At 40.8% G+C, this 27,738-nt stretch overlaps 1 protein-coding gene across 1 annotated transcript in view; it reads left to right on the forward strand.

The window, feature by feature from the left end:
* Positions 1 to 27,738, forward strand: part of SLC9A9 (solute carrier family 9 member A9) — a gene marked incomplete at its 5' end in the record, with an annotated part of 529,192 nt that overhangs the window by 339,491 nt on the left and 161,963 nt on the right. Inside the window, one exon of the mRNA XM_080934770.1 lies at positions 20,749 to 20,902. Within this exon, the coding sequence (XP_080790896.1) occupies positions 20,749 to 20,902 (154 nt within the window). The remainder of the gene's footprint in view (positions 1 to 20,748; positions 20,903 to 27,738) is intronic.

A 27,738-nucleotide genomic window follows, 5' to 3' on the forward strand; every position in this document is an offset into this window, starting at 1 on the left:
CCTCTACTTGATGGATGAACAGGCTGAGAAAGAAATTAGAGAATTGACACCCTTCACAATAGTCACAAAGAATATAAAATACCTTGGTGTAAACCTAAGCAATCAATTAAAGGATCTGTATGACAGAACTTCAAGTCTCTGATTAAGGAAACTGAAGAAGGCCTTAGAAGATAGAACAATCTCCCATGCTCATGGATTGGAAGGATCAACATAGTAAAAATGGCCATCTTGCCTAAGGCAATCTACAGATTCAGTGCAATCCCCATCAAAATTCCAACTCAATTCTTCATAGAGTTAAAAAGAGCAATTTGCAAATTCGCTTGGTATAATTAAAAAAAAACAGGATAGCAAAAACCATTCTCAACAATAAAATAAAATAAAAACTTCTGGAGGAATCACCATCCTTGATCCTGAACTATATTAAGAGTGGAGGAATTGGAATGATCACAGGGAAGCAAGCGAGCCAGCATGTATGTCTTTGTTTCTTTCTACTTTTGACTATGCATATAATGTGATCAGCTATCTCAGTCTCCTGAGGCTGGGACTTCCCTGCAGACTCTAACATGGGATTGTGAGTTAAAATAAACTCCTTTTCCCATAAAGTTTTTTTTTTTTTTTTTTTTTTTTTTTTTGTCTTTCCACAGCAAGAGAATTGAAGTTAGAATGGAAAACAAGAACTTTCTCACAGTTTTCAGGGTTTCTGTCAATGGTCATTTTCCAGTGTGGCATCTACTCTATGGTAAAGCAAAACATTGTGGTGGGAACATAAAATGGACCTTCTTATCTCATGTTAGATAGAAGACACAAATGAGATGGAAAATGGCAAATACAAAACATCCTCAAAGCCATATTCCTTCCAACTGGACCTTAGCTCTCACCACCTCCAATAATACCATCAAATGATAAATCCATCCATCTATAGTTGGAGCCCTTTGACTCCGCCATTATTCAATGACTGGGTCTACCAGCTAAAAACCAGCCTCCAATGGATGAACCTTCTAGGGACCATGTCATATCTAAACCACACCAATAACCAAAGTATTAAACTTTGTCAACAGAGAAACTCAGCATTCCCTGAGAGTTCGTTATGATGCTGAGCTTAATCTACATTCTGACAGAGTCTCCAGGTAGTTCAAGTGTATGTTTAGATTTGAGAAGAATGTTCTCAAGATCATTACAATTAATGGCTTCTTTTCTGAGACTAACTCCTCACTTCATTCCTCCCATGTCACTGTGTTATATTTGCAGGGCTGTCTAATGAGTGTGATCCTGGACCACATGCATTCCAGGATAGCTGTGAATGCATCACAACACATTTTTAGGTGATAATGTCATGTCCATAGATTGGACATTTCTGATAGCTCATCATAGGTACTTCCATTTATCATCTGATCAGCACAGCATTGTATATTTAGTTACTGAATGTCCTCCAGTTTATTCATGCTAATATCTTTCTTCTAAGCCACTCTTACTTCTTAGTAATTCTATTGATTCTTCAGACCTGAACTTGGACTTTTCTTGTTAGAAGGCTTTGTCTGAGCTGATATCCTTTTACCTCTTTCTGTGAGCCCCAGTACAATTCCTCCCTAGAAGCCATTATATTCATTATATACCATGGATGTAGGTCTGTCTGTATCTCCTCTATGTCTGGAGTTTTGAAACGACATAATGCTTAACTTTATAACTTGGCCCCAGAGCATTGCTTGAAGAGACCGAGTAGCCTTCTACATATACTTGGTAGATAATAGTAAAATAAATAATTATTGTATAACACTGCCCACCCAACTTACATGGCATGTTTAATGTATATTGTCATTTAAGGATTTCCCATCCTATCTTGTTTTATTTATAGAGACGTTCTATCACAGAATTACCCAGCCCTCTCCTACCAGCCCTCTCCCATTTCCACAGGTGGGAGAGAAGCAGCAATAATTTCAAAGCAAGAGATTAACAAATAAAACCTACTATTATCTAGCCTGAACACTAGGTAACAGTAATATTGGTAACAAGCCCTCGAAAATAATGTGTGGATTTAAAAATATTTTTCAAATCTTTGTTTACTCTATGCTGGGGAAATGGGTTTGCGTTCTTATTAAAAAAAAATACCCTAGGGTTATTTGAATCAAAAAATAAAGCTAAACTCCTTATACTTAGGAAGATAATTTCTTTAACTGTGTGTTCAGGCTTATCTAAAACTCTGAAGTGTGAGGACCTGTGACAGAGGTTTGCCCTTCCTTTCTCTTCCTCACACTCCCAGAGAAGAAAGTCAGCCTGACAGCATCACCTTCTGGGTATCCCTGACCCATCTACTACTTTACAGCCTTCTTGCCTAAAATCCAGGGCTTGCCCCTTTCCTCCCTGCCCTGGGCCTTGTGCAATTAATTAGTTCAGCAGTAGGCCACTAACCAGCTAATGGGGCACACAGGTAGAACTCTTTCTCCATTAGAGGATACGGATGTCGAAGCCCTATCTCTCTCAGGTTTAAGGTAAGCACTGTGGCCTGGGGCAGGCATTAGTGAGTAGCGACTGCTATAGGTCTTCTGAGGTCTTTAAGTGGGACAGGGTTAATCAGCTTATGCAGGGAACGAACCACAAAAACGTTTTAACCACTGTGTCGAGCAATCACGGGGAAAGTCATCTTGATAATGGATGAGTACCCATAGCACTGTTGTGGCAGAGCAGACAAGCGTCACAGACCCACATGGATCACAGATCCCATTAGCTCCTCGAGCTTTCACCCCCTGGGAAAGGGTAGTATGGTTGTGGTGAATACACAACAGCTGAACCAGCAGAGGATGGTGACCAGCCCCATGCATTTGTTTCTTTTATTAGGAAGTCAAATATTATCATTCTTCACTTAGCTCCAAGATACATGTATAGCAAGAATTACTTTCTCTTGCATTTTTAAGCAGCAAATTAGATTTTGATACTTGGCACACCACAGTATTTCATAAAGAGCAACTACCATTTTGTCTAAGTACAAGGAATTCAGGCTTTAAAGTACACTCTGCCTTTTGTGTTCTAACCCACAGCTTCCTAGATTGCCAGAGAGAAAAAACAAATGTCCCTAGCATAGGTAGTTAGTGTTGAAAACCAAACCATACTGCTTCCTTTAGGCTGGAGAGATGGCTCGGCTGTTAAAAGCACTCCGCTTGTGAAAGGCACTACAGAGGAAGTGTTCCCAGAACCTGGATTGGGCAGCTCACATCTGACTGTAACTCCAGTTCCAGAGGGTCTGGTGCCCTCTTCTGGCCTCTGTAGGCACTGCACACATGCAGTGTGCATACAAATGATCAGGTACACACACATACACACACACACACACACATAAAGGATTTGTTGTTGTTGTTGGCATTGATGTTGTTATTAGATTTAATTTAATTTAATTCCCTCATTCACCTTACATTCTGCTCACTACCCCCTCCAGGTCACACACTACCCACAGTCTTTCTCCTCATCTCCCCCCCTTCTCCTCTGAGTGGGTGGGGATCTGCTAGGTGTCCCCCATCCCTGGTACTTCAAACATCTTTGAGACTAGGTGCTTCCTTTCCTACTGATGCCAGACAAGGCAGCCCAGCTACTAGAACATGTCCCATGTACAGGCAACAGCTTCTGGGATAGCCCCCATTCCAGTTGTTCAGGACCCACGTTAATACCAAACTGCACATCTGTGTGGGGAGGCCTAGGTCAAGCACATGTGTGTTCATTGATCAGTGGTTCAGATTCTGAGAGCCCCAAGGGTCCAGGTTAGTTGATTCTGTTGGTCTTCCTGTAGAGTTTCTATCCCCTTTGCAGCCCTGTAATCTTTTTTTTTTTTTCATATGTAATCTGTGGGTTGATTTATTGTATTTTTCCTTTCCTTTTATTAAAATTGAACAACTTTATTTTAAAAAAGATAAATGTACAGATTTTAAGCATTTATGCATAAAAGTATGCAAATACATTTTGTCAGTATTTTTTAAAGGTTTGATAGTATGCATTAAAATCTTACTAGTTACAATGAGCATAAAGTACATGTAAAACAAGATGTAACCTGGAAATAGTCAAAGTTTTCTTGGTGTGTAAAGAATAAGCATAATGGTTTTTCATTTTCTTTTCTTTTTCTTTTCTTTTTTTTTTTTTTTTTTTTTTTTTTTTTTTTTTTTGGCCTTTGTTTTTTCTTGAACTTCATATAGTATGTGAGTTGTTTCTGGGGTGTTCAGAGCTTTCTGGGGTTAGTATCCAATTATCAGTAACTGCATATTATGTCTGTTCTTTTGTGACTGGGTTACCTCATTCAGGATGATATTCTCTAGATGCATCCATTTTCTTAGAAATTTCATAAAGTCATTGTTTCTGATAGCTGAGTAGTAGTCCATTGTGTAAATATACCACAATTTTTGTATCAATTCATCTACTGAAGGACATCTGGGTTCTTTCCAGCTTCTGGCTATTATAAATAGGGATGCAATGAACATTGTGGTGCATCTATCTTTGTTGTATGTTGGAGTTTGTCTGTGGTATATGCCCAGAAGTGGAATAACTGCGTCTTCAGGTAGGACTATGTCCAATTTTCTGAGGAACCACCAGACTGATTTCCAGAGTGGTTGTATCAGTTTACAACCCCACCAACAGTGGAGGAGTGTTCCTCTTTCTCTGCATCCTCGCCAGCATCTGCTGTCATCTGAGTTTTTGATCTTAGCCATTCTGGTCGGTGTGAGGTGGAATCTCAGGGTTGTTTTGATTTTCATTGTATTCTTTCCTCCTACTCCTCTGTAGGAGTCCCCAAGTCCATCCACTGTTTGGCTATGGTTATCTGCATCTGTCTGAGTCAGCTGCTGGGCAGAGCCTCTCAGAGGACAACTTGCTCCTGTGTGTTAGCATAACTGAGTATCATTAATAGTTTTGGGGATTGGTGTTTTCCCATAGGATGGGTCTCACATTAGGCCAGTTATTGCTTGGCCATTCCATCCATTTCTGCTCTATTCCCAGTGCCTGCATTTCTTGTAGACAGGATAAATTTGTGGTTGACAGTTTTGTGGGTGGGTTAGTGTCTCTGTCAATCCTCTGGGGTTCCTGCTGTCTGGCTACAGGAGGCCTCTTCAGGTTCCATATCCCCCGTGCACTGTCACATCTGAGGTCACCTCCATTGATTCTTGTGCCTCCCTTATCCCAAGTCTCTGTCTCATCCTGCTGATGCCCCCACCTCCTCACCACTGTCAGTTGCAGATTTCCTTTCATTTACATGGCCATCTGGCCATCTCTCCTGTTCTCAACACCTGATCCTCAACGCCCCATTTTCTCCCCATCTCCTTTCCCTTCCAGTTTCCTCCCTCCATCTGCCTCTTACAGCTACTTTATCCCCCCCTTCTAAGCTTCCTCAATTGGGCCTTCCTTATGGTTTATCTTATTTCTGTCTGTGGAATGTATCATGGTACCTACATTTCATTGCTAATATCCACTTATAAGTGAGTATATATGATGTATTTCCTTTGGGGACTGGGTTACCTCACTCAGGATGATATTTTCAAGTTCCACCAATTTGCCTGCAAAATTCATAATGTCTTTGTTTTTAACAGCTCCATAGTATTTCTTTCTGTAGATGTACCACATTTTCTTTATCCATTCTTCAGCTAGGGACACCTAGATGTTTCCAGTTTCTGGCTATTATGAATAAAGCTGCTATGAACATAGTTAAGCAAGTGTCTTTGTAGGATGTTGGAGTATCTTTTGGAATTATGCTCAGAAGTGGTATAGCTGGATTCTGAGACAGCACTATTCCCATTTTTTTTCTGAGAAATCACCAAATTAATTTCCAAAGTTGTTGAAGTGTGCACTACTACCAGCAATGAAGAAGTGTTCCTCTTGCTCCACATCCTCCCCAGCATGTACTACTGCTTGAGTTTTTTATTTTAGCCATTCTGATGGATGTAATATAAAACCTCAGAGATGTTTTGATTTGTGTTTACCTGGTGACTAAGCACTTTGAACATTCCATTAAACACTTCATAGCCATTCAGATTCCTCTGTTGAGAATTCTCTGTTTAGTTTTGCGTCCCATTTTTAAATGTAGGTTGTTGGTGTCTAACTTCTTGAATTATTTGTAAATTTTGGATATTATCCCTCTGTCAGATGTATGGTTGGTGAAGATCCTTTTCCAATCTGTAGGCTGCCATTTTTGTCCTATTGACAGTGTCCTGTGCCTTACAGAAGCTTTGCAGTTTCATGAGGTCCCATTTATCAATTGTTGGTCTTAGAGCCTGAGCGAGCCATTGGTGTTCTGTTCAGGAAATTGTCTCCTATACCAATGCATTTAAAGAGATTTCCCACTTTCTCTTCCATGAGATTTAGCATATCAGGTTTCATGTTGAGGTTATTGATCCACTTAGACTTGAGTTTTTTATTTTGTTTTGTTTTGGGGTTTTTGTTTTTTTTTTTAAGGATACATAAAATGTCAACCCTCCTGCCCAGGGACTGACACCTTGGAGACACACGGGGGGGGGTTCCTTATTTGTTTTTCTTGTTTGTTTGTTTGTTTCCTTGCCTGCTTCCCTTCACCATCATAGATGACAATTTGATATTGCATTTGTAGGCATAAATTCTGGATCACTACACCAACCAAAATGTTGAAACTCAAAGTATCAGTTTGTATATGAAAAAAATCTAGTGTTCCCCCACAAGCTGACCCATGTGAAACAGAGACACTTTTTGCCATTTTATAGAGTATGAGAAAGTGACAGGGTTTTGAAATGATCAAACTTGCTTATTGTTGAAATAGTATAGTCAGCAAAAGCATGTGAGACCCCAGCATACTCAATAATGAAAGATTCTAACACAGAATGTCACTGTTTCTTGTGTTCTAGGAATAAGGTCTTGGACACAGGGGCATGGACAATTTACCCACTCTGTTCTAGAACTTTCATGTACACTTGGGGCTTTCAAGATGTCCACAATGAAACAATATTTTATTGATATTTTTAACCAAATTAACCTGTACCTATCCACTATGGCAACCAAATAGACCACATAATTCTATCTTATTTCCTGCCTGGATTTATTTACTAATTGTCTGTTGGCTTGGAACATGGAGTAGACAAAACCATAAAATACTATTAACATAAGCAAACCAATTTCAAAAATTAGTTGCTATGTGCCGGCACAAATCCCTTGTAATAACTGCCTCGGGTTCTATAGACAGAAGTCAAAATAAACGAACAGAATGGATTCAAATAAGTTATATGTGCAAATGAGCAAGAAGCAGTTGAGTTTACAAATGCCTTGTGCTGAACACCCATTGGCCATTTAGTAGTATTTCAGAATTGTGTGGTATCAACTCTGACATATTGAGACAGTTCAAACACTGGTAAGCCAGTGTTTCATGCATCCACCAACTTCTGCAGTAAGATAAGACTTCTGGCTCTGTCTCCTGGTCCCAGAAGACTCTGCCAGGAATCTATTTCAAAGCCCAGAGCTTTAGAGGATTACAGATTCCTGATGGAGGAAGGAAGGCCCCCACTTAGCTGATCTGTCTATGACTCATATAGTCTTTGCTTCTATTTGCAAAATGGTCACTTGTATCATCAAGGCACCCACTAATGTTCTACACCTTACTGAAGTGATTTTCAATCCCATAGCACATATGTAAGTACATGCGTTAAGGTTTGTTGGTTTGTGTGCCTTTCCTTCTCTTTCCCTTTCTTTCAAGTCTTATCCTGTATGTTGCTGAGGTTGGCCTACAAATTTCCTTTGTAGTCTTGAATTATCCTCAGACTAACAGTAATCCTCCTGCCTCGGCTTCCAGAGTGCCTGGATTGCATGCCTGAACCTTTATACCTGGTGAATGCTTCAAAATTAATTCCTCCTGAGACAGATAGGTGCTGCCCTTCAATTTGTTTCTTCCTGGTGGAGAGCTCATTCCAGCCACCAGAGGGAAGGAAAGTTTTGATGGGAGAGTCCAAGTGTGCTGGTTAGTTTTTGTCACCTTGACACAAACCAGAATCCACTGGGAAGAGGAAAGCTCAACTGAGGAACCACCTGAATCACATTGACCTGTGGGCATGTCAGGAGGGGGAGCACTTTCTTGATTCATGGCCCCCCTCTGGTAGGTGGTGTATGTTGATTAGAAAAACAACTAGAATGGTGGCAAGCCAGTAGGAGGTGTTCTTCGGTGGTCTCTGTTTCAGTTCCTGCCTCTGGGTTCTGGCCTGAGCTCTTTTCCTATCTTCCTCCCTAGGTGACAGACTATAAAGTTTAAGATGAAATCCCCTCCTCTCCCAGTCGCTTTTGGTCTGTATTTTATCACAGAAACTGAAAAGCACACTAGAATAATGAGCCAAGCCACATTATTTTTATTTGGGGTGACAAGATTAACGTGACCTGGCAACTCTTTAGAGATGTACAGTTTTGGTGGGACATACTGGTGTATAGCTTTAAAGCACTTGGGAGGTAGAAGTAGGTAGACCTCTATGAGTTCAAAGGTAGCATGATCTACATAGTAAACTCCAGGACAGCCAGGATACATATAGTGAGACCCTCTCTCAGAAAGAAAAATAAGGCACATTTTTTTGTAGTCTACCACAAGCCTAATAAATGAGAAGTCAGGTGCAGAAATCTGTGACTATATTTAAGTATGATTTGATGACAGCTATCTTTCTAGAAGAAATCTTGCTATTGTTTATAACATAAATACCTTAGATTGAAAACAAAGTTTCTAAACCTTAGTAACCCTTGCCATTTAAGTCCAGTTAGCTATTGTGGTGGCTATTGTGTATTTTGTGAATGTTTGCAACGTCCCTGGCCTCTGCCCTGTAGATGACAACAGAATCTTACTAACTCCCATACCCCAAGACTCGGCCCACATCCCTGCTTCCCAGTACCCAGGACACACATCAATGTTTCCTGACCTTGTCAAATATTCACTGGGGGCAGATTGCCCAGTTGAGAGCTTCTGTTCTAAATGGAAAGTTTTGGGTTCTCCTCTTGAGCACAGCCTGGCCAAGAGCTGAGCACGGCTCACAAAATGTTGACTATCTTTGGAAACCCTCTGCTGGAGTTTTAGCTAACACTGAGGATCAGCCCCTGGTATACAACCACATCCATCTTTACTACATAAAAATAAACTTCCAAAGCCAGAGGCAACTCTGCATGCTGACTTCAGAGCTGTGGCAGAGATAATCCCATCCCCAATTACCCTTCCTGCTGCCCAGGGCTTCCAACAGCAAAAACTTCATTCCAGATAAAATATATATATATATTGCAGCTACGTTACATTCCTTCTTTGCAGCCTTGAGTTTTAGAAATGCACGTTCATGGAGAGATGAAGGGAAGAAAGTTCTCCTTGTCTAACGCAAGCCTGGTTTGTAGAAGGACTCAATTTATTTCTGAATGTAGACGATTTTTTTCCTCTGCAAACAATCTGCTGGCTTCCCTTCCCTGTAGAAAAATGATGTTGAATTGAAAATGGAACTGGACAGCAAGGTTGCACGATTCAGGAAAGTGTATTTGGAAACCAGACTGACATTTTTGCTGAAAGTAGTTACCCTGTGCAAGGCCATAAGACTTTAGCAAGTGTAATAGCTATACATAATTCAATTGTAGACCCGTCTCAGGCTTTGATTCACCAGACTAATAATAAGAATGTGTTAGATCTTTGAAATCAACCCCTCACAGCAGCCAAAGTGAGGGGGTGGGGGTGCTTAGCCAGACTTCTATTCCAAGCGGAAGGACAGGAAGCAGAAGGGCTCTTCTTTAAAGGACAATTCTTTTAAAGGACAGATCAGTTTCTCGGGAACATTACTGTACCCCAGTCCGTCTACTTCTCATTTCCTTTTGGGTTCCAGGAAGATTTTCAAATGCAAAAATGACCTTTTTCTCATTCACTAAGGCATTCATCACTGGGTGAGCTTGAGGAATGCTCACCCTGTGAGTGGCACCATTTCAGTACCAGGGACATGTCACAGCAAATGCCACAGATCCTGGACAGGGCTGCTATTACCAAAATCACTTTCTAGTCGAAAAAGAACAAAATAAATGAATGAATAAATAAAATAGATATCAAACACAATAAAGATAGACAGACAGACAGATAGATAGACAGATCACCTGATCACAATGAGGTGTCTATGTCTGTACACTCTCCTCCTTCCAGTCTCTAGTAAGAGGATTCTGATTGGACTTTTTCATCTAAGCATCGGTCCACTCAACCTGTCCTCTTAGGAGACTAATTGGTGTCTCACAAGTACATAGCTATAATACAAGCCTTGGTCACTGATAACCTCCCTCCCTCCCACATACCCCTTACCAAACACATTTCTCATATAGTTCCCCCTCCCCCCCCATCCCTCTGAGAGCTCAGGAAACTGTGTTCCTGGCTACACTCCACACATGCTGTCATGTGACCCACCAACAAAGACTGAAGTTTCACCATGCCAGGACCTACCACAGTCCCACCCCAGTGAGCATGCTTACTTGCTCTCTGGATTAAGGCATCAAGCCCACTGGCCTCCTGTTTTCAGCCTAGAAATCTGGCTTCCACACAGCAGCCAGTGTTCCTCTTTTAATCACTGAATAGAGACAATCACTTTCTTTAGGTCTTTAAGACCCTCCCAAGGTTTCTCATCTCAGAATAACATCCCCATCACCTTGCCATTCAGAAACCTGTCACCATCTGGCTCTGTGACTCTACTGTCTCTCTTCCTTCCACAGTCCCCCAGTCCTAACCTCTTCATCTTCCTCCCACCACAGTGCCTTCTAGCTCCCTTCCTCAGAGCTTTGCCCAAGCTTCCTGAAGGTGAGCAGGTGCTGGCCAGGCTTCTCTGCTCAAAATGTCACTAACCTCAGAGACTTACCAAAGCACCCTAACCACTGAACCCCTCATATACACACTGGCTGTCTCCCCCCACCCCCCCGCAATATGGTTTTCTTTCTAGCATCTTACATAACCAACCTGGATGCACTTTGCAGTAAAGTTTCTCATTTGCTACCCTGTCCCGTGCAACCATCTTGCCAGCAAGAACGACGCGGCACACGAAATAGGATTCTTCTGCGGTAAAGCTTTAATGCTCTCGAGAGGCAGAGCATAAGCTTGCAACACGTGAAGACGAAGACCCCGAACTATCTAGCCCATCCCCTTATAAAGGGATCAGTCCTCGCTTTGGACATGGAGCCCCCTGATTGGTTGAAACTCATCAGGCCCTATGACGCCACGGGAGAGGCAGAGCTCAAGGAGTGGAAAGTTACCCAGCGTGTGCGCACATGACTTGTTTACTGCTAACTCCAGCCGGATGTCAGCGCCATCTTGTAATGGAGAATGTGCAGGCAGCGCCCCACACTACCAGACTCTGCATGCTGAAGGAATTGAGGAACTGAGTAAATCAAATGTGGATATTGCCATCTCTACCTAGAATGTCTGAAGTCAGCACAATTGTTCATGTTAAGAGCATTGCTGAAAAACACACGTGGTATGTACTCACTAATAAGCAGATCCTAGCCCCAGAAAGCTCTGATTACACAAGAAACAATTCATAGATCTTATGAAGATCAAAAAGAAGGAAGGCCAAAATGTGGACGCCTCAGTCCTTCTTAGAAGGGAGAACAAAACACTCATGAGAGGTAATACAAGGTCAAATAAAGGAGATGGGTTTGAAGAAAAGATCACTTAGAGGCTGCCTCACCTGCGGATATACCCCATATGCAGCCACCAAACCCAAGCACTACTGCTGATGCCAAGAAGTACTTATTGGCAGGAACTAGATAGGATGTCTCCTCAGGGGTTCTCACAGAGTCATACAGATACAGCTGAGCATGCTTGCAACTAACCATCAGACTGAACACAGGGATCCCAATGAAGGTGTTAAAGAAAGGACAGAAGGAGCTGAAAGGGTTGCAACCTCATGGGAAGAACATTATCAACCATCCAAACCCTCCGCAACTCCCATGGACTGAAACACCAACCATTGAGCACACACTGAGAGACCTATGGCTCTAGTTGCATATGTAGCAAAAGAAAGCAGTGTCTGGCATCAATGTGTGAAGAGGCCGTTGGTCCAGTGAGGGTGCATTTTCCCAGTGTAGGGGAATGCCAAGGCACTGAGGTAGAGAGAGTGATTAGGAGTGAGTGCACCTTCATGGAGACAAGTGGAGGGGGAGTGGGAATGGGAGCAGTGTGGGGGAAGGGGATAACATTTTAAATGCAAATACAGAGTATCTAATAAAAAAAATAAAAATTTTTAAAAAAGATTATTGCTGAATTCCACACTCACGATATTGTGGAAAATCTAAGAACAACTTTAAAAAGATGTAATTCTAACCTTTTGAGAGATTAGAGCTTGGGAGAAAAGAACACACCACATTAAATATTGACTCATCCCAATTATAATTTAGTTATACAAGTGGTCTGACCAGTCTATTGTATAGGATTTTGAAGAGTGAACAGTGTGACTGGAGAATTTCAAGCACATGTGAGAGTTCAGGTTGTGCAGAAATACAGTTGAAAAGGGCAAACACTGAAGAGGCAGAAATAAAATGCCGAATTCTGGACATGAAGCAAGAAGCTGAGTGGGCTCATGGCATAAAGGCAGCTATGAATGCTCTCTTGGTTATGGACTCCCTCAGTGGGAGCAACACAGGAAGACCGAGTGGGGTTTTGATTGACAGGCTTCTATGAACCGTGGGAAGCTACATGCTGAGCTGACTTGTAACATCATGGTAAGCTGGGGTTGGGAGATCTCTCAGAGATGTGGAGGAGACCAGAGGCTCATGAGGAACAAAGTGGACTTTCAGCTGGCATAGAGTTGAGGTGTGAGGTAATGGCCTGGGGCCACCGTAGCCAGTGACCAAAGCAAGCACCTTATTCATTGCTAACTAACCATCTTTACTAAGCTCCCAGCACTAATGGCAGTATGTGCTTTTTAAAGTTCCATAAGATTTTGTTATGCACTCTAGTTGAAGTAAAGCCTAAAAATGCACACTTAGAAATGAGTTAACAGGGGGCTACAGAAAGAGCTTCATGGTTAAGAGCACTGTCTGCTCTCCCAGAGGACCTGGATCTCACTTACAGCACTCACATGGTGGCTCACAGCAGTCTTCAAGTCCAGGTCCAGGGAAGCCAATGCCTTCCTCTGGCCTCCAAGGGCACTAGGCACACATGTGGACCACAGACATACACCATGTGGTTCACAGATATACTTGCAGACAAAGTACCCTTACACATAAACAAATAAATAAATAATTTTTAAAAGGAAGTAAGAGATAAAGCAAGATACTATCCTAAGAGCAGATTCCAAAACCCTTGAACCTCAAAGTAAGACTTTCTGAGATTAAATAATAAAAAGGTAGGCACTGGACTTTCAGAAATTTATTCAGCTAACTATAAAGTAACCATTATTTTTTTTGTATGAAATCCGGACTCATGGAAGATCAGAAATTTATCCAACCATTGATTTGCTCAATAAAATACTCACTGAGCATCGATTATGTCCCTGGTCTTGCTCTAGGTGTTGCTGGTAAACAGAGCCTGACAATTATAAAGCATTCTATGGAAGCTCTGAAGGGAACTGAGCTGTGCTTGGAATATAAGGCAGCTTGTCAGACCTCAGAGGAGGCTTCCTGGAAAAAGCATTGTCTTAGCTGAAGTCCAAAGGATAGTTAGAACACAGTGATGTTTACAAGGGTTTGGGGGGAGGATGGGAGAAAGAATTTAGATAAAAAACAGATAAGTCAGGGGTATTGAACTCAGACCCACACGTGCTGCACATCGGTTGGCATGGGTTATAAGTGAGACAGCTTGACCTTTGTCTTTTCTCTTCATCGTTTCCTCTTATCAGCCTATACTTTCAAGGCACCCATTTCATACACAGCTTAACTCACCCTTAATATACACCATCCCAGTTCACCTTTTTAAATATTTATTTGGGGATTTCATATATGAGTACATGTATACTTGCACCATTCCTGCCCGCCTCTCCCTCCAACTTCCACCTATGTTATTCTGACCACCCCTCTAGAATTCATGAAATCACAAACACACACACACACACACACACACACACACCGTACTGGGTCCTGTTTGTATATGTTAGGGCTGACTCCTTAGGATTGGAGTCGTTCTTCATCAGCCATTGCTCACCATCTAGGGATAGGGCCTTGTGAAATTTTCCTGTGTTCATCTTGGTTGGTATGAGAACTTGATGAGATATTTGTAGTCAGTTGTCTCATTGAGAGTTCCTGGGACCAGCACACCTATCATATGTTGAAGGATCTAGTGGCCATCGCTCGTACAATCTTTCTGTCACTTCCTCTGAGATGTTTCCTGAGACTTAAGTGTAAGGGTGGAGTTATTGATGTACCACTTGGGTCTGGGCACACCATGATCACTCTACAGTTTGACTCAAAGCTCTCTGAGTAGTCACTGTCTGGTCCAAACAGAAGCTTCCACAAAGAGATGCAAGAGCTGTACCTATCTATGGGCATAAGGATGAGTATTTAGACGCATTTAGAAAACAACTGTAGGACTAGAGAGATTGCTCAGCCATTAAAGGCTAGGCTCACAACCAAAAATATAAGAAAACAGCTTTATTACTTTAGTAATCTGATAGTAATTGGTTTTCATCTTGGGCCTATGATATAGGTTCATGACTAGGTTTACAGCATCAGACATAAATTCCCTCTAATTCTCTTGGTGGTGTCTCCAGCACTTGGGTATTTTCTTCATGTTCTGGAAGGTAATACAATTTTGGTAATCTATATTGTTTGGAGGAATCTCTTGAACCCCTTTTAACAACAACTTGAAGGTAAATTCTCCTTGCCTGGCACTGAGATTTTTGTTAGATAATCCATGGCTCCTTGAGGGCATACTATCTCATCACATAGGGTAACTTCATTGAAATCATATGTATGCAGGGGCTGGAGAGATATCTCTGCCTATTAATACAAGTTGCCCTTCCAGAGGACATACTTTCAATTCCTAATTCCCAGCACCCACATGGGGGCTCATTACCATCTGTAAATCTCTAATTCCAGGATATCTGGTGGCCTTTTCTGGCCTGCACAGGTGCCAGGTGTGCATGTGTAATGCAGACATACATGTGGGCAAAATATCCCTACACAGAAAGTAAAAACAAATAAATACAATTGATTTGAAAACTATGTACATATATATCTACCTCTGCCCACACCCCTATATGTGAATTTATGTATTTGTTGGCGTGATAACTGGGTGAGATCTTTGTAGTCAGTCCTATCACTTAGAGTTCATAGGAACAGCAGCGTATCATATGCTGAAGACAGGATTTCACAACAGTCATCTGGGACCGTAGACTCTTACAGTCTTTTATTCCATTTTATGTGCATGTGTGCATGTGTGCAGCGTGTGTGTGTGTGTGTGTGTGTGTGTGTGTGTGTGTGTAAGTAAGCTTATAAAACAACAATTCTCTGTGGCTTTTACAAACATCCTTTCTCTTATTTCCCCTCCTCCCTCCCTCTCCACATTGTAAGACAGTCATGTTTGTAGGACTTAGTGCTTTAGAGAGGCTGGGCCTTCTAGGCACGTGATGGATGCTCAGGAAATATTTACAGTTTTGCATTACAGCTTTGCACCTTAAATAAGAGTGCCTAAAGGGATATTTATATCCTTGTGGTTTAGATGTAGCTATATATATATATATATCTGACCTGTACCCATTTGTAGCACCTTTGCAAATGTGTAATTGATTAAATGCTTCACTCTTGCTCTTTAAAGATAAACAGGAAACTGAACATTTTCTGCAGCAGGGGTCCTTGCTGGAAATCTTTCCTTGGCTCAATAGAGTTCTATTGTTATGAGCAGAACATCAATATAATTAACATAAGAAGCCCTTAGAGGCCAATTTTAAATGAAACCACATTTAATTGTAGGTATTTCCTTTATTCCCCAAGATGATGATAACTTTCCAGTTGGGCATAGAAAGTGTGTCAAAATCCCTACAAAGTCAATCTTTTCAAAACAAAATTATATAGTCTACCAGTTCCCAGAAGTATAGCATTACTTTGACAAGTTGACTGAAACAAAGAGAAGAAGAAAAGTAAACCAAGGAGTCTAAATACCCAGAAAATAAAATCAAATTCAAGTTTTGATGTGTTCTGTTTCCTTTTTGGAAAGCAAAACTGTATATACCTTCTGGAAGTAATGTTTTGCTACAATGAAAATCCAAAGATCGATATCTTTTTTTTTTTTTTTAATGTCTTAGTATTTCGCCAGTAGCCTGAATGATTATTTTTTTTCAATTCTAAAATCCTCCATGGCATAAATCCATGGTGTTAAGAAGATAGAATCAGCAGGCCCAGAACTCCATATAGGAGGTAATCAATATATACGCATTAATCAAAGAAATGAATGGTCATTGACTAGACATTTGTTCAGGCTCTGGTTGTGTGAGGGAGAACTTGTAGAGTCATGAGGGACAAGCAGACCAGGACAGTACTTCATCTTTTCTGGTTCTGAGTCAGCTTCCTTTTGTCCACTCGGCAAGTTCAGCACTCCCAATAACTTGCTCTACCATCTTACCCGTGCCAAGCGCCAGGTAGAAGTCTCTCCTCCAAATGCCCTCACCTCTGATCTCCCTGTGTGCCCATACATTCAGAGGCACCCTTTCCTAATGTGTTGAGTCTGGAATACTGGATATTTCCCAACCTACGGTGTGGTCAGTGCTATGCTTTCCTGGTTCCCCACCCCCAAGAAAACTCTACATTGCCTTGCCTGTGAATATAGGTTTTAATATAATTTCATATATTAAAGTTTCATATAGACTGGCATGAAGTTGGACTACCAGATTTGTTTTTATATATGTATATTTGAAAGTATTGGAGGAAATTTGTTTCATTTTATGTTGTTTCTTGAGTTGGGGTCTTACTGGCAACCCATACTGGCTGCAAATTCGATGCCCTCCTGCTGTAGTTCCAGGGCGACATGTGAACACCATCAAACCTGCTACTATTTTGAGTACATGTTTAAATTAAGGACTGCTTACCTACATTTTGCTTAAGAACATGACTGTGCCAGTTTGGCAAACTAATCACATATTATCAACCATCTTTAGGAGGGTTACTGATTCTTTACTACTTTGCCCTTGGCATGTAATACAAGCGACCTTGCAGTAAGGCAGATACAGAATGCTTTCATTTATATTCTACTTTCTACTATTTCTTATGAAAACTCAAAAGCGAAAAACAAAAAAACTACAAATATTTATAGCAAGAAGCAAACAGCAAATAGTCATTGTCATTCAACATTTCAAATATCTACCTCATAATGGGCGGGGCTGCTTGACTGACATCCAGGGGCTGGGGATGGAAGGATCACATTCCCTCTCCAGGCTTGCACTGCCATTAAACAACCTTGACCTATAAATCCTGTCCTCCGATAATGGGAGTCTCTTCCCTTGCCTTCCCAGTCACTAATGACACTGTGTATCCTGGAGAGAACATTTTTCAAATTGTCCCACCTTGTCCCCAGCTGAGTGTGTGAGCAAGAACACCTGTGGTGGGGGTGCAGTGCTGAGCACAGCCGTGCTGGCATGCAGAACCTCGGATGTAAAGGATCATTTTTATTAATGTCTACTTCAAATGTTATCTCCCTTCTCTTCAGGCCATTTCCTTGTCTACATGGAGATTTAGAATAATTTCCTTCCTCCATTACACTGTTCCTTGGAGGTATTTTATAATCAGAGTACATATTCCTCTCTCTTTCTTGCTTTTTTTCTTTTTTTCTTTCTTTTTTTTTTTTTTTTTTTTTTTTTGTTTCAGGCAAAATGTGTTCAATCTCTCCAGCTTAATCTTCTCTCTCCTGTCACGCCACTTGTCTCTTGTACATTCTCAACAGGGCCAGAACAAAGAAGCGTTATGATCTAAGTTATGGGGTGTGGGAGAGCTATAATGTTCTTCATCCTACCTACTATCTGAATTTCCTTTTCAAAACCATGTGCTTGTCTATTTGGATTGAGTCACTTACGGTGCTGGTGAAATTTGAAAATTCAGACAGTTTTAGAGGGTGTGTTACATTTTCTTTGGTGTCTGGGTTTTTTTGTTGTTGTTGTTGTTGTTGTTGTTAAAATCATTCAAAATGTATGATAACAATTTGGAACCCTTAACCTGTTATAAAATGCTGTCTTTCCTCTGGCACAACCACAGCCTTGGTCATCACAGCACCTGTGACCACTTCCAGGCGCATTAACATTACCTCACAGACTGAAAAGACTGGAGAGTCACCAGCCCCTCGCCTAAGATGCTGGTTATTCACTCCTGTGCACAGGCAGCTGCAATTGAATGTCTCTGATGTGCTAGGGAAAGCAGGAGTTAGAAGGCTGGTAGAGGGGGAAACTCCACATCTGTGCCTTCTTTTCAGTAATGTAGCTGTTGAAGGGTCAACCATGTTTCTGGATATAGTTCCAGTTAAACTCCTTGCTTCACCAAGCTGATCTTGATGGGATTATCTCTCTGGTTTGTTGATGATGCTCTATCTGGGGGTAAAAAAGACATTTGGCCACACAACCCTCCCCCCCCCCCCGTGAAATAACAGAGTAGAATCCTAGCACAACGGAAGATATAAAAACTGGACCATTGAACTGCTATGCATCTGATCTAAACCTTCCTATAAAAACAGCAGAGTCACTACCTCTGACTTTTGCTTGCTGCCATTATAAACTATTTTCCTCCTTCTCCACTGTCTGGTAAGGACCACAGGGCTCAGCAAGTCTCTGGTCACCTAAGAGCCTCCTTCCTCCTCCCCATCAAACTCTGCGTTTCTGTTTTTATTAATATCATCAACTTATTTGAATCTCTAGCCTTTCATTTTGTAAAACTCTTGTGTTTAGTACAGATTCATAAATATACAATGGGCATTTAGCATATTTTACCATAGAATCGAAGGTAAAACAATTTTTAGAAAGTGGGTTCAAATAGGTTAGTGTTCATCACAAGGTTTATGAGACTATGCGAGCAGCCTAGAATGTTGTAAGCATAAATTAATTAGTTATTAATTTTCTATGGTCCTGGGTTCTTTTGTTCTCAGACACATTTGATTTAGAAAAGAAAGTGTTTCCAAAATAGATTTTCTTTTGTAGATAAATACAATGTAAATCTAAAGTTCTATGGAAAAACAAGAAAACCAGTAAGGTCTGGTTTTGAAAACAAAGAGTTCAGAAAAAAAATCACTGTAGCTAATATAAAGACCCACTGTATACTACAGTGGTCAAGCCAGTGGGCCATAAGCGTGGACACAGATAAATGCAAGAAATGGAGAACTCGGAAACAGACTCACACAATGCAGGCAGCTGACTTTGGACAGAGGTTAGAAACAAAATAATGATGATAATGATGATAATGATGATAAAGCAGCTGATGGGAAAATTAGATGCCTCCCATGCAAAAGATAACCACAACCTGAGCCTCTCACTTGATGGGAAAACTGCCTCAAGATGATTGTGGACTTAAAGATAAAACTTACAGACGATAATCTTTGGGAACTAGGTTTATGCAAAGAATTCTTAGAGTTGACCCTAAAAGTACACTTCACTTGAAAATAGATAAGTTTTATTTCATCAAACATAAAAAGATTGTTCTCTGAAACCTCAGGGATGATAAAAAGAAGCTTCAGAGTATTTCTACTCTGTTTCTAAAACACTGCATCTGACAAAGGCCTGCTCTGGACCATGTCTGAAGAGCTCAGCACACAGCAATTGGAAATTCCAACATCGTAATTAAAATGTGGGAGAAAAATACAAGAACTATTTCATGTAGCAAAGTGTGCAGATAACAGAGTAACAAATTAAAAGTATTCAATGCTTTTAGCCCTTAGGGAAAGAAAGTCCAAACTGTAACAAATTACCGTTCCATACCTATCACAATGGTTTAAACTAAAAACGCAACACCACCGAATTTGTCAAGGATGCAGAACATTTAGATGATTTTATGTTGCTAGTAGGAATGTAAAAATGGTAATGTCTTTTAAAACTGAAACATGCAGATACTGTACCACTCTGGTCATATTCTGAAACATTATCTCAGAGAAAGGAAAAGGCCTATATGCTAGTTTTGATTTAATGTCTAGTAACTGGGAAACTGCAGATGTCCTTCAAACAATCGATGGAACAGCCATACCATGGATTGAGGTTCAAGAACCGAAACAAAAAAAAACAAAAACAAAAACAAAACAAAAAACAACAACAACAAAAAAAAAAAAACGGATCAACAAACTTAATATCTGGAGATTTGTGCTGGATAGACACAATGACAAATGATTGCACACAGCCCATGACGTCATGCCATGTAGTCATTGAAATGACTGTAAATGGCAAAGTTGTGGAAATGGGGAACAGACTATGGTGACTATGACTTAATGTGAGTATGTTTGTGTGTGTGAATGTGTGTGTGTGTATGTGTGTGTGTGTGTGTGTGTGTGTGTGTGTGTATATAGATATTGGGTGAGACTGAAAAAGAGCAGCTAGTGGGACTCCTAGTTTATCAGAGGGTATGTTCTCTGTCTTCACTATACAGATAGGCATCAGTATTCTGGCTAAGATGTCATGCTGTTTCGTTGCAAGATGTTATCATTGGCAGAGACTGAGGAAAAGTATTTCTGCATATTATTTGTCAGAACTCCATGTGAATCTACAATCATCTCCAAATAAGAATTTTAGTTAATAAAGAAGTCATGTTAGTGGGCTGTAAAGAGAAATTATTTATCAAAAGAATGAGTTAGTCTTGGTATTCAGTTTCCCCTCTGGGTTTCTCTGTAAGGTTTGCGAGGTGCCATCGCCTTCGCCCTGGCCATCCGCAACACGGAATCTCAGCCCAAACAGATGATGTTCACCACCACACTGCTCCTTGTGTTCTTCACTGTCTGGGTGTTCGGAGGAGGAACGACCCCCATGCTGACGTGGCTTCAGATCAGGTACGGTGACCCTACTAGCACAAACAAATCATTGAGAAGCATGGCTGGCCTGCTCCAGTTCTAGCAGAGCTGACTTCGCTGTGAGTGCAACGGTAGGTCTGTATCCCATCTGTCCCCAGTGTCCAAGTGACCTTCAAATTCAGATGAAGCAATGTGACCTACTGCACACTGAGCTGACTTTTCCAACCGGCTTGGAATGTTGTCTGTTTTCAAGCTGGCCTGCAAATAGATTCATTCACCTGTGACTTTATCCATTCAACAGTATTAAAGTACAGTGTGGTACACTAGGAGACTTATAAAAGTAAGATGCAACCCTTGTCCTCAAGATAGCTACATTCTAGTTAAGACTGTTAAGAGAAAAGGCAGCAAAATTAACAAGAAAGCAAATTTGCTTTGCTTTTTACGCCTGGCACTGGCACTTAAAATAGGAAAAAAAAATGCTTAACACACATTTGGTGAGGGAGCCAAATGTTTTTCAAAGGGGACGCTGTAGACAGAAGCTATATACTTAATCACCAAAAAGAAAGCCAAGGTTCCCGTCAGAACCTGTCTAAGGAGCAGTGCCTGCAGCTGGACACTAAAAATCTACATTGTTGGGACAGCAGACAATTATGTACAAGTGGGTATCTGGTGCAGGTTTGGAAAATGGGTAACTCTATTATAAAGTGTCTGTGTCTTTATTTAACTGTTTCTATGACCCAGGCCCTCATTTTCATTTCCTAGAAGGTGATGGATTGAGCAAACATTTCCTTTTTCACGTGCATACATTATGAGAATTCTCTCTAATTCCCACCCATTCTCTAGGGCAATCTCATTCCCCTCCATCCGATAGGAAAAGATCCTTCTAACTACAGGGGTTTCCAAGAAAATTCTTATTATCAGGGGCTGGGATTTCAGCATCTTTTTGTGGCATATCCATTATAAGAATGAATCAGTAATTCATGAAACCTTAAGTAACTACAACTGTAAATACAAATGCTTTTGTTGAGTGTTTCTACCCACTTGGCAAAGAGAAAGCAGAAGCCAGCCTCACATATTTGGTATAAATAGGCTTATGTATAAACTAGGCCAAGTAGCTGTGTATTAAACCAAATGTCAGGGTAAAAGACCCCGTGGACTACTGTGAGTATTACAAAGCACACAGAGGTGCTTTGACTAAAGGTGAACAGTGAACACTTTGAAATGCTTGTTGAATTATTTTCCGGGCATATAAATGTGGTCTGCAATTTCTTTCACAGTGGTAGTTACTGGAGGGTTTCCTATGGGTGAGTACACACACTGCATTAAACTCTCAAGAGTTGGATCCCAGGCGAATCGTTAGTAAGACAGTGCTGTGTTCAGATTTCTGGAAAATAAAATTCAGTAGGTTGGATCCTTGCATGGAAAAAAATGAGGCTTAGAAGGCAGAGTTTAGAGGAAGAGAATTCCCACTGACATATCAAATACATGGCCAAAATATTATATAGAAGGCATAAGAAAGAGATGTCCAATTTTCCTTTAAATAATCAAGCATAATTTCTTTTCTGTGATTTCTTTTCTTACTCTCAACTTATCCCCAAATTGGTAATGTATCTGGTGTTTAGCCAGCTCTTCTGATGTGTTCTCCAACGGCATCTGCTCACTTCTCATGAGCATCAGAACTTATGTGATCCCTGATGCTGAGTCCATGGGGAAAGAAGGGGTATAATGCTGGGTCCTTAGATGGACTAGAGCAAGTATCCAGACAGCAAGACAAGCTTGATAAAGAAACAGTGTGCTGTCAAACACAGTATCCAGAGTGAGATGCTTGGAGGCCAACCTGCCTAGAACACAGCTTAGTGTCACCTTGTGGAGTTGCCCCAGTGTGAACTCAGGGGTGGGGTTTACTCCAAAAGGCCCTGGTGACTCAGTACCAGATCTGGCCATTATCCAGAAGGATGAGGAGAGTGGATAGGGCCAGGACAGATGTAGAGAAAGGAAGTACTAGGCGTTCCATCACATGGAAAGGGTGATGTTTTCAGCTGAAAACCTGAAATTAGGGCAGAAGTCCCTGAAAGCCATCTAAGAAAATCAAAAGGAGAATCCTGAAGGATATCAACATGACTATGTTTGGGTTTAGCTCAGGCAGATGGATCCGAGGCTGAAAGAGCAGTTAAAGGCCAGTACAGTGAAACAGCGCATATGCAAGCACACAGACAGGGGATGGTGATTGGGTCCAACTGTGCTATCTTACCATGGGCTCTGCTCTCCTTTCCTAGGGATGGTTGGTGATGGTGTTAAATCATCAAATCCATCTCAGCCTCTGAATGCCCAGCCACCCATCTCCTGCATGGTGAGCAGGGCCTGCTTACTCCCGAGGCCACGTCACATTTGCCTGCTTTCCTATCCCTCTTTCTGTTGAATGACAGTATGTAAGTTGAAACCTTGATCAAAAACAGAAAACAAAACAATAACAACAACAACAACAAAACCACAAGTGTGAAAGGCTGGGGGAGAGAACACAAATGTGACCTCACATGAAACCCACATTCTTGCCGGAATATGATTTGTTAACCTGTTTTACCAGATCTGCCCTTTCTCACTTCCTTCTCTTACATTTATTTATAAAATTCTTGAGTTGGGTTTTTTTGTTGCTGTTGTTAATTATTATAGGGTTTTTCACTCAGGTACAAACTACCACAGTAGGAGGTAAGGAAATGTTTAAGGTACTACTTAATAGCCATGTAGCAGTTTCTCTTCGATAAACCTGACTCAAACAGCAACACTCTCAGCATAGACACCCAAATAAAGATCATTATGGGGCAAGCTCGTAAGTCTGGAACCAGCAATGGTGCAGAGTTCTCATCTTAAAGAGACTTAGTTTCTTTTGTAAAAAATTAATAGTAAAAGTATACTTAATGTGGCAGTTTGAAATAAATTGTGCGTTTGTTTCTTTTAAGTTTTAAAGGAAATGGAGTCCTCCGAAGTTATTTTGGAGGCTTCGATGTAAGAAGAGTTCCTTGTTGATTAGAGTCCAACTCTTCCCTCCTATGAGGCACATAAACACCATAGTGAAGAAACGCAGTGCACAGTTTCCACGGACCCTCGGCAGGGAGGCAGGAAACAGGAGAGATAGAAGGTCTCGGGTTTTGCCACACAGGGCCCAGTAAAGCATCACATAAACACCAAAGCCCAAGAGGCCAGCTGTGTGGAAATGGCACCATATCATTAAATCTGGGAAATGCCATTTCTGGTTTAGGGTTGGGTACTTGCCTTCTCATGCACTTACACTAAACCACAGCTGGAACCACAGCTTGGCAAACAAGTGCAGAACTTGCCTCCCAGACAACACTAGAAACCACAACGGCATAATGATGGTGGCCTCTGATCGTGGCCATCTTTGACTGAAGCCATTCCATGTTGGACATTGGAGCATGAAGTCCAGGCCCGGAACCTCTTTGTTGCAGTTTCTAAGGTGTAAAATAGAGGTGGGGATGGTAGCTCTACCTCTTAGCATGGGTAAAACCTGGCAATGTGACATCACTCTGACACCACAGAGCCCTGAAGTTTAAACAAAAGGCCCATATCCCAAACGATGCATTCTGTTCCCATCTGCATGAGAGAGCTCATTATGAATGCCTGCAAACTACCCTGACTAACAGATCCTCTGTGGGGGAAAGTGGTATATTTTCATAACAAGACAGCCCTGTTAAAGGAAGCACAGAAAGTCCCGGTCTACAGGAAATGACAGGGCAGGCTCACTTTTGTAGTAGAGATTCTCCATGCATTCTTTCTCTGTGACTTGCAAGGGTTAAAGTTCAACAAATCCAACCCTGCCTGGTCTTCCTCAGCTAAAACCTAGAATTAGAGGAATTTCAGGAATTTATTATCCTTCCCCATTCAAGCCAAGCCATCCCACCCTCTCTTTCCCAAATCAAGGAAACAAAATTATATGCCCTAGCTTGTGTCCATTGCAGGGCAAATGCCTTTTATATAGTTTACTTATCCAGTGTTGATATTTCAGTTATATATTTAAAATGGATTCTTGGGTTTTGGCCAGAAACCATGAACAAATGCTTCCTTTATCACTTTTGCCCACTGTCAATGAAGTTCTGTGATAACAATTGTCATTGGAATGTACACAGAGATAAAGAGTGTTGTCGTTAATATACGTATTTTAATGGTTACAGGGTTAAGCTCAACTGCTTGCACACAGAATTTCCTATATTACTGAGGTGAGGAAACACCAATTTAATACAGTGGGAAAATGCTTATAATAAGTTCTCTTACTATTTATCTCTTTGGTTTCTTCCCTAGCACCAAAGTTCCCAAGGATACTAACAATTTCCTTCAAAGGGAGATTGATGCAGTAAATAGTGTGGGTGGGTGTGGATGTGTGTTTGTATACATACAGAGAGACTATGAAAGTGTGAGTCCTTCCCTGCCCTAATCTCCTAAGTATGGACTATAAACTCTCAATTCAGCCTCTCAGTTCTTCATTTTTCTTATCTATAAAATGAGGGTGATAACAGTTAGAACACCTCTTTAGAATTTATGAGCATTAGGTATTAAGTGTACAAAGGATTAAAAGCATGCAACAAAAGCCCTACAAATATGCCTGTAAACTCAAACTTCTTAGCTGCATACTTAGTGCTTATTGTGATACTCACAAATACAGTGATATTAATTAGATGCATTTGTGAAAGCTTGTTTTCATGGAGAACAGAAAGAAATGGTCTCCGGAGAGTTTGCTTCATTTTGTCCTGTAACTAGATTCATCAATTTTAGAGACAACTGCTACTTATGCATTCAAGATGATAAATTCCATTAAAATCCCCCCCAAAACTATTACAGTTATCCAACAGCTTAGAAGAAGTCTTTCTGGAATATGCTTCTATTCCCATCTTCAGATAATAATCCTTGCTTATGAATTTTTCAAATATCCAACTTATGTCGTTTCATCAATTTATATTTTATGTTTATGTCTTGTATTGATTTTAAGTCGGCTTATACATTTTACATCAAGTTATTTCAATCAACAGGCCTGAGAAATATGTTGTCTCTTGAGACATGGACAACTAGTTCACTCATTGGAATGGAATTATATTTTCTGTTCCTCACCCACTACTCCCTTCTGGAAGGATTTTCTACTTTCTATAGATTTTTTCTCTAATGACTTCTAAATCTATGTATTTATTGCTAACATCAATCTAGTTTGACATATTAATTATAGATGTTGGATAACTAGAGCAATCTACTGCCGGCCTAAAAGAACAGCATGTTGATAAGTTGTCGTGTTATGAGTTAGCTGCTCCTAAACATGTTCACCATCCGGGTGCTTTACTGTGCTGTGTTCATATATACAGCATCTTCCCAGTTCCAGAGATAAACTTTTCACCTCCACAACCTCCAGCCACTCTCTCCAACCCTGTTCTTATTTATTTTCTCTAAACACCAGCATCAGTGAGCTTCACTCATGCATTTGTACTGTTCACCAAACAACCATATTCTGCTCTGTGGAAGCGAATGTGTTTGACTGTTAGAAAGCACCTTCCAAAACACTTGCCTTCTTTTAAGTAACAGACGTATGTTTTGGTGAAATACGAAGTTTTAACAAGTGTGATTTAACTGCAGTGTGTGGAATCCATTATTTCAGGGTGAGGAAGAACCCCCAGTCCTAACTGACACAGAGCGTCCATCCTTACCCTCATGTCTCCCAGTAAATGCAACTCAAAGTACTTGACCCAATGCAAGTAGCAATCATGAGAAGACCATAAAAGCAAAAGGTAGAAACCATTCTAGAAGCCCAATAACATAAGAACAGATAAAAAAACAAAACAGGATCTACATAACTCGATGAAATTTTATTCTGCCATAAGAAGGAGATCGTGGCATTTGCAGGAACGTGGACAGAACTGGAGGTTATTATGTTAAGCAAAATAATTCATAAGTAGAACAAATACCATATTTTATGTCTCATAGATGAATTTGAGTGAGTGTGGTGTGTGTGTGTGTGTGTGTGTGTGTGTGTGTGTGTTTATGTTACAAAAGAAAAAGGATCATGAGAGGGAGAAGGAGAGAAACAAGGCAGCCATGACATACTTGATATGAAAGCAGGTAGAAATGGGAGAGCAGCAAGAGGAGGTCAGGGAGGACCCGGAGGGCAGTAGGGAATGGCGATCAGTAGAATCAATACTTCACACATATATGAAAATACTATCATGAAATGTATTGCTTTTTGTATCCCTACCTTAAAAATGATTAGCCAAAAGAAGCCAAAGCAAATGATGATGGATCGAGAGTAAGCCAACTCTTGGGCCAGAGGAGGATTTCACTCTCATGCTCTGTCTACACGTATCTCCTGCATCAGGACCAAAGGTGCCAAAGAACTGAAAGAAAGTATTTTGCTTCTGTGTTAAGGAAAAGGAAAGTAGTGAAAGGAGGGAGGGAGGCTGGGAGGCAAAGGGAGGGAAAAAGGAAGTTAGGAGGTAGGCACCTTGTTTGATCTTGTATGACCATGACCATGACTACTAACAAAATCAGAAAATACCTGAAATCATGAAAGGGACAGTGACATTATGACCATAAGGGAGAATAATCCTATTGCAATTTGTTTCCCTCCCCTGTTCCCAACTGACTGGCTCTCTTTTCCTGCACTGCTCTTAAATAGGCTCTTTTTCCTGTCTGTTCTTTTGAAAACTGGTTATATCCTACCTCCAACTCATCTTTCAAATTCTTCTCGGATTCACCACTTTGTCTGCCCCTCAATTACACATCGCTTTCACACATGGCTGCCTCCTTCTAAAAACTAATTGTAGTTTAAAGGTATGTACTAAGCTTGTATCTGTATTCCAGCCAGAAGGATTAAAGATATGTGA

The sequence above is a fragment of the Micromys minutus genome (genome assembly GCF_963924665.1).
Source record: "Micromys minutus genome assembly, chromosome: 21".
Lineage (NCBI taxonomy): Eukaryota > Metazoa > Chordata > Mammalia > Rodentia > Muridae > Micromys > Micromys minutus.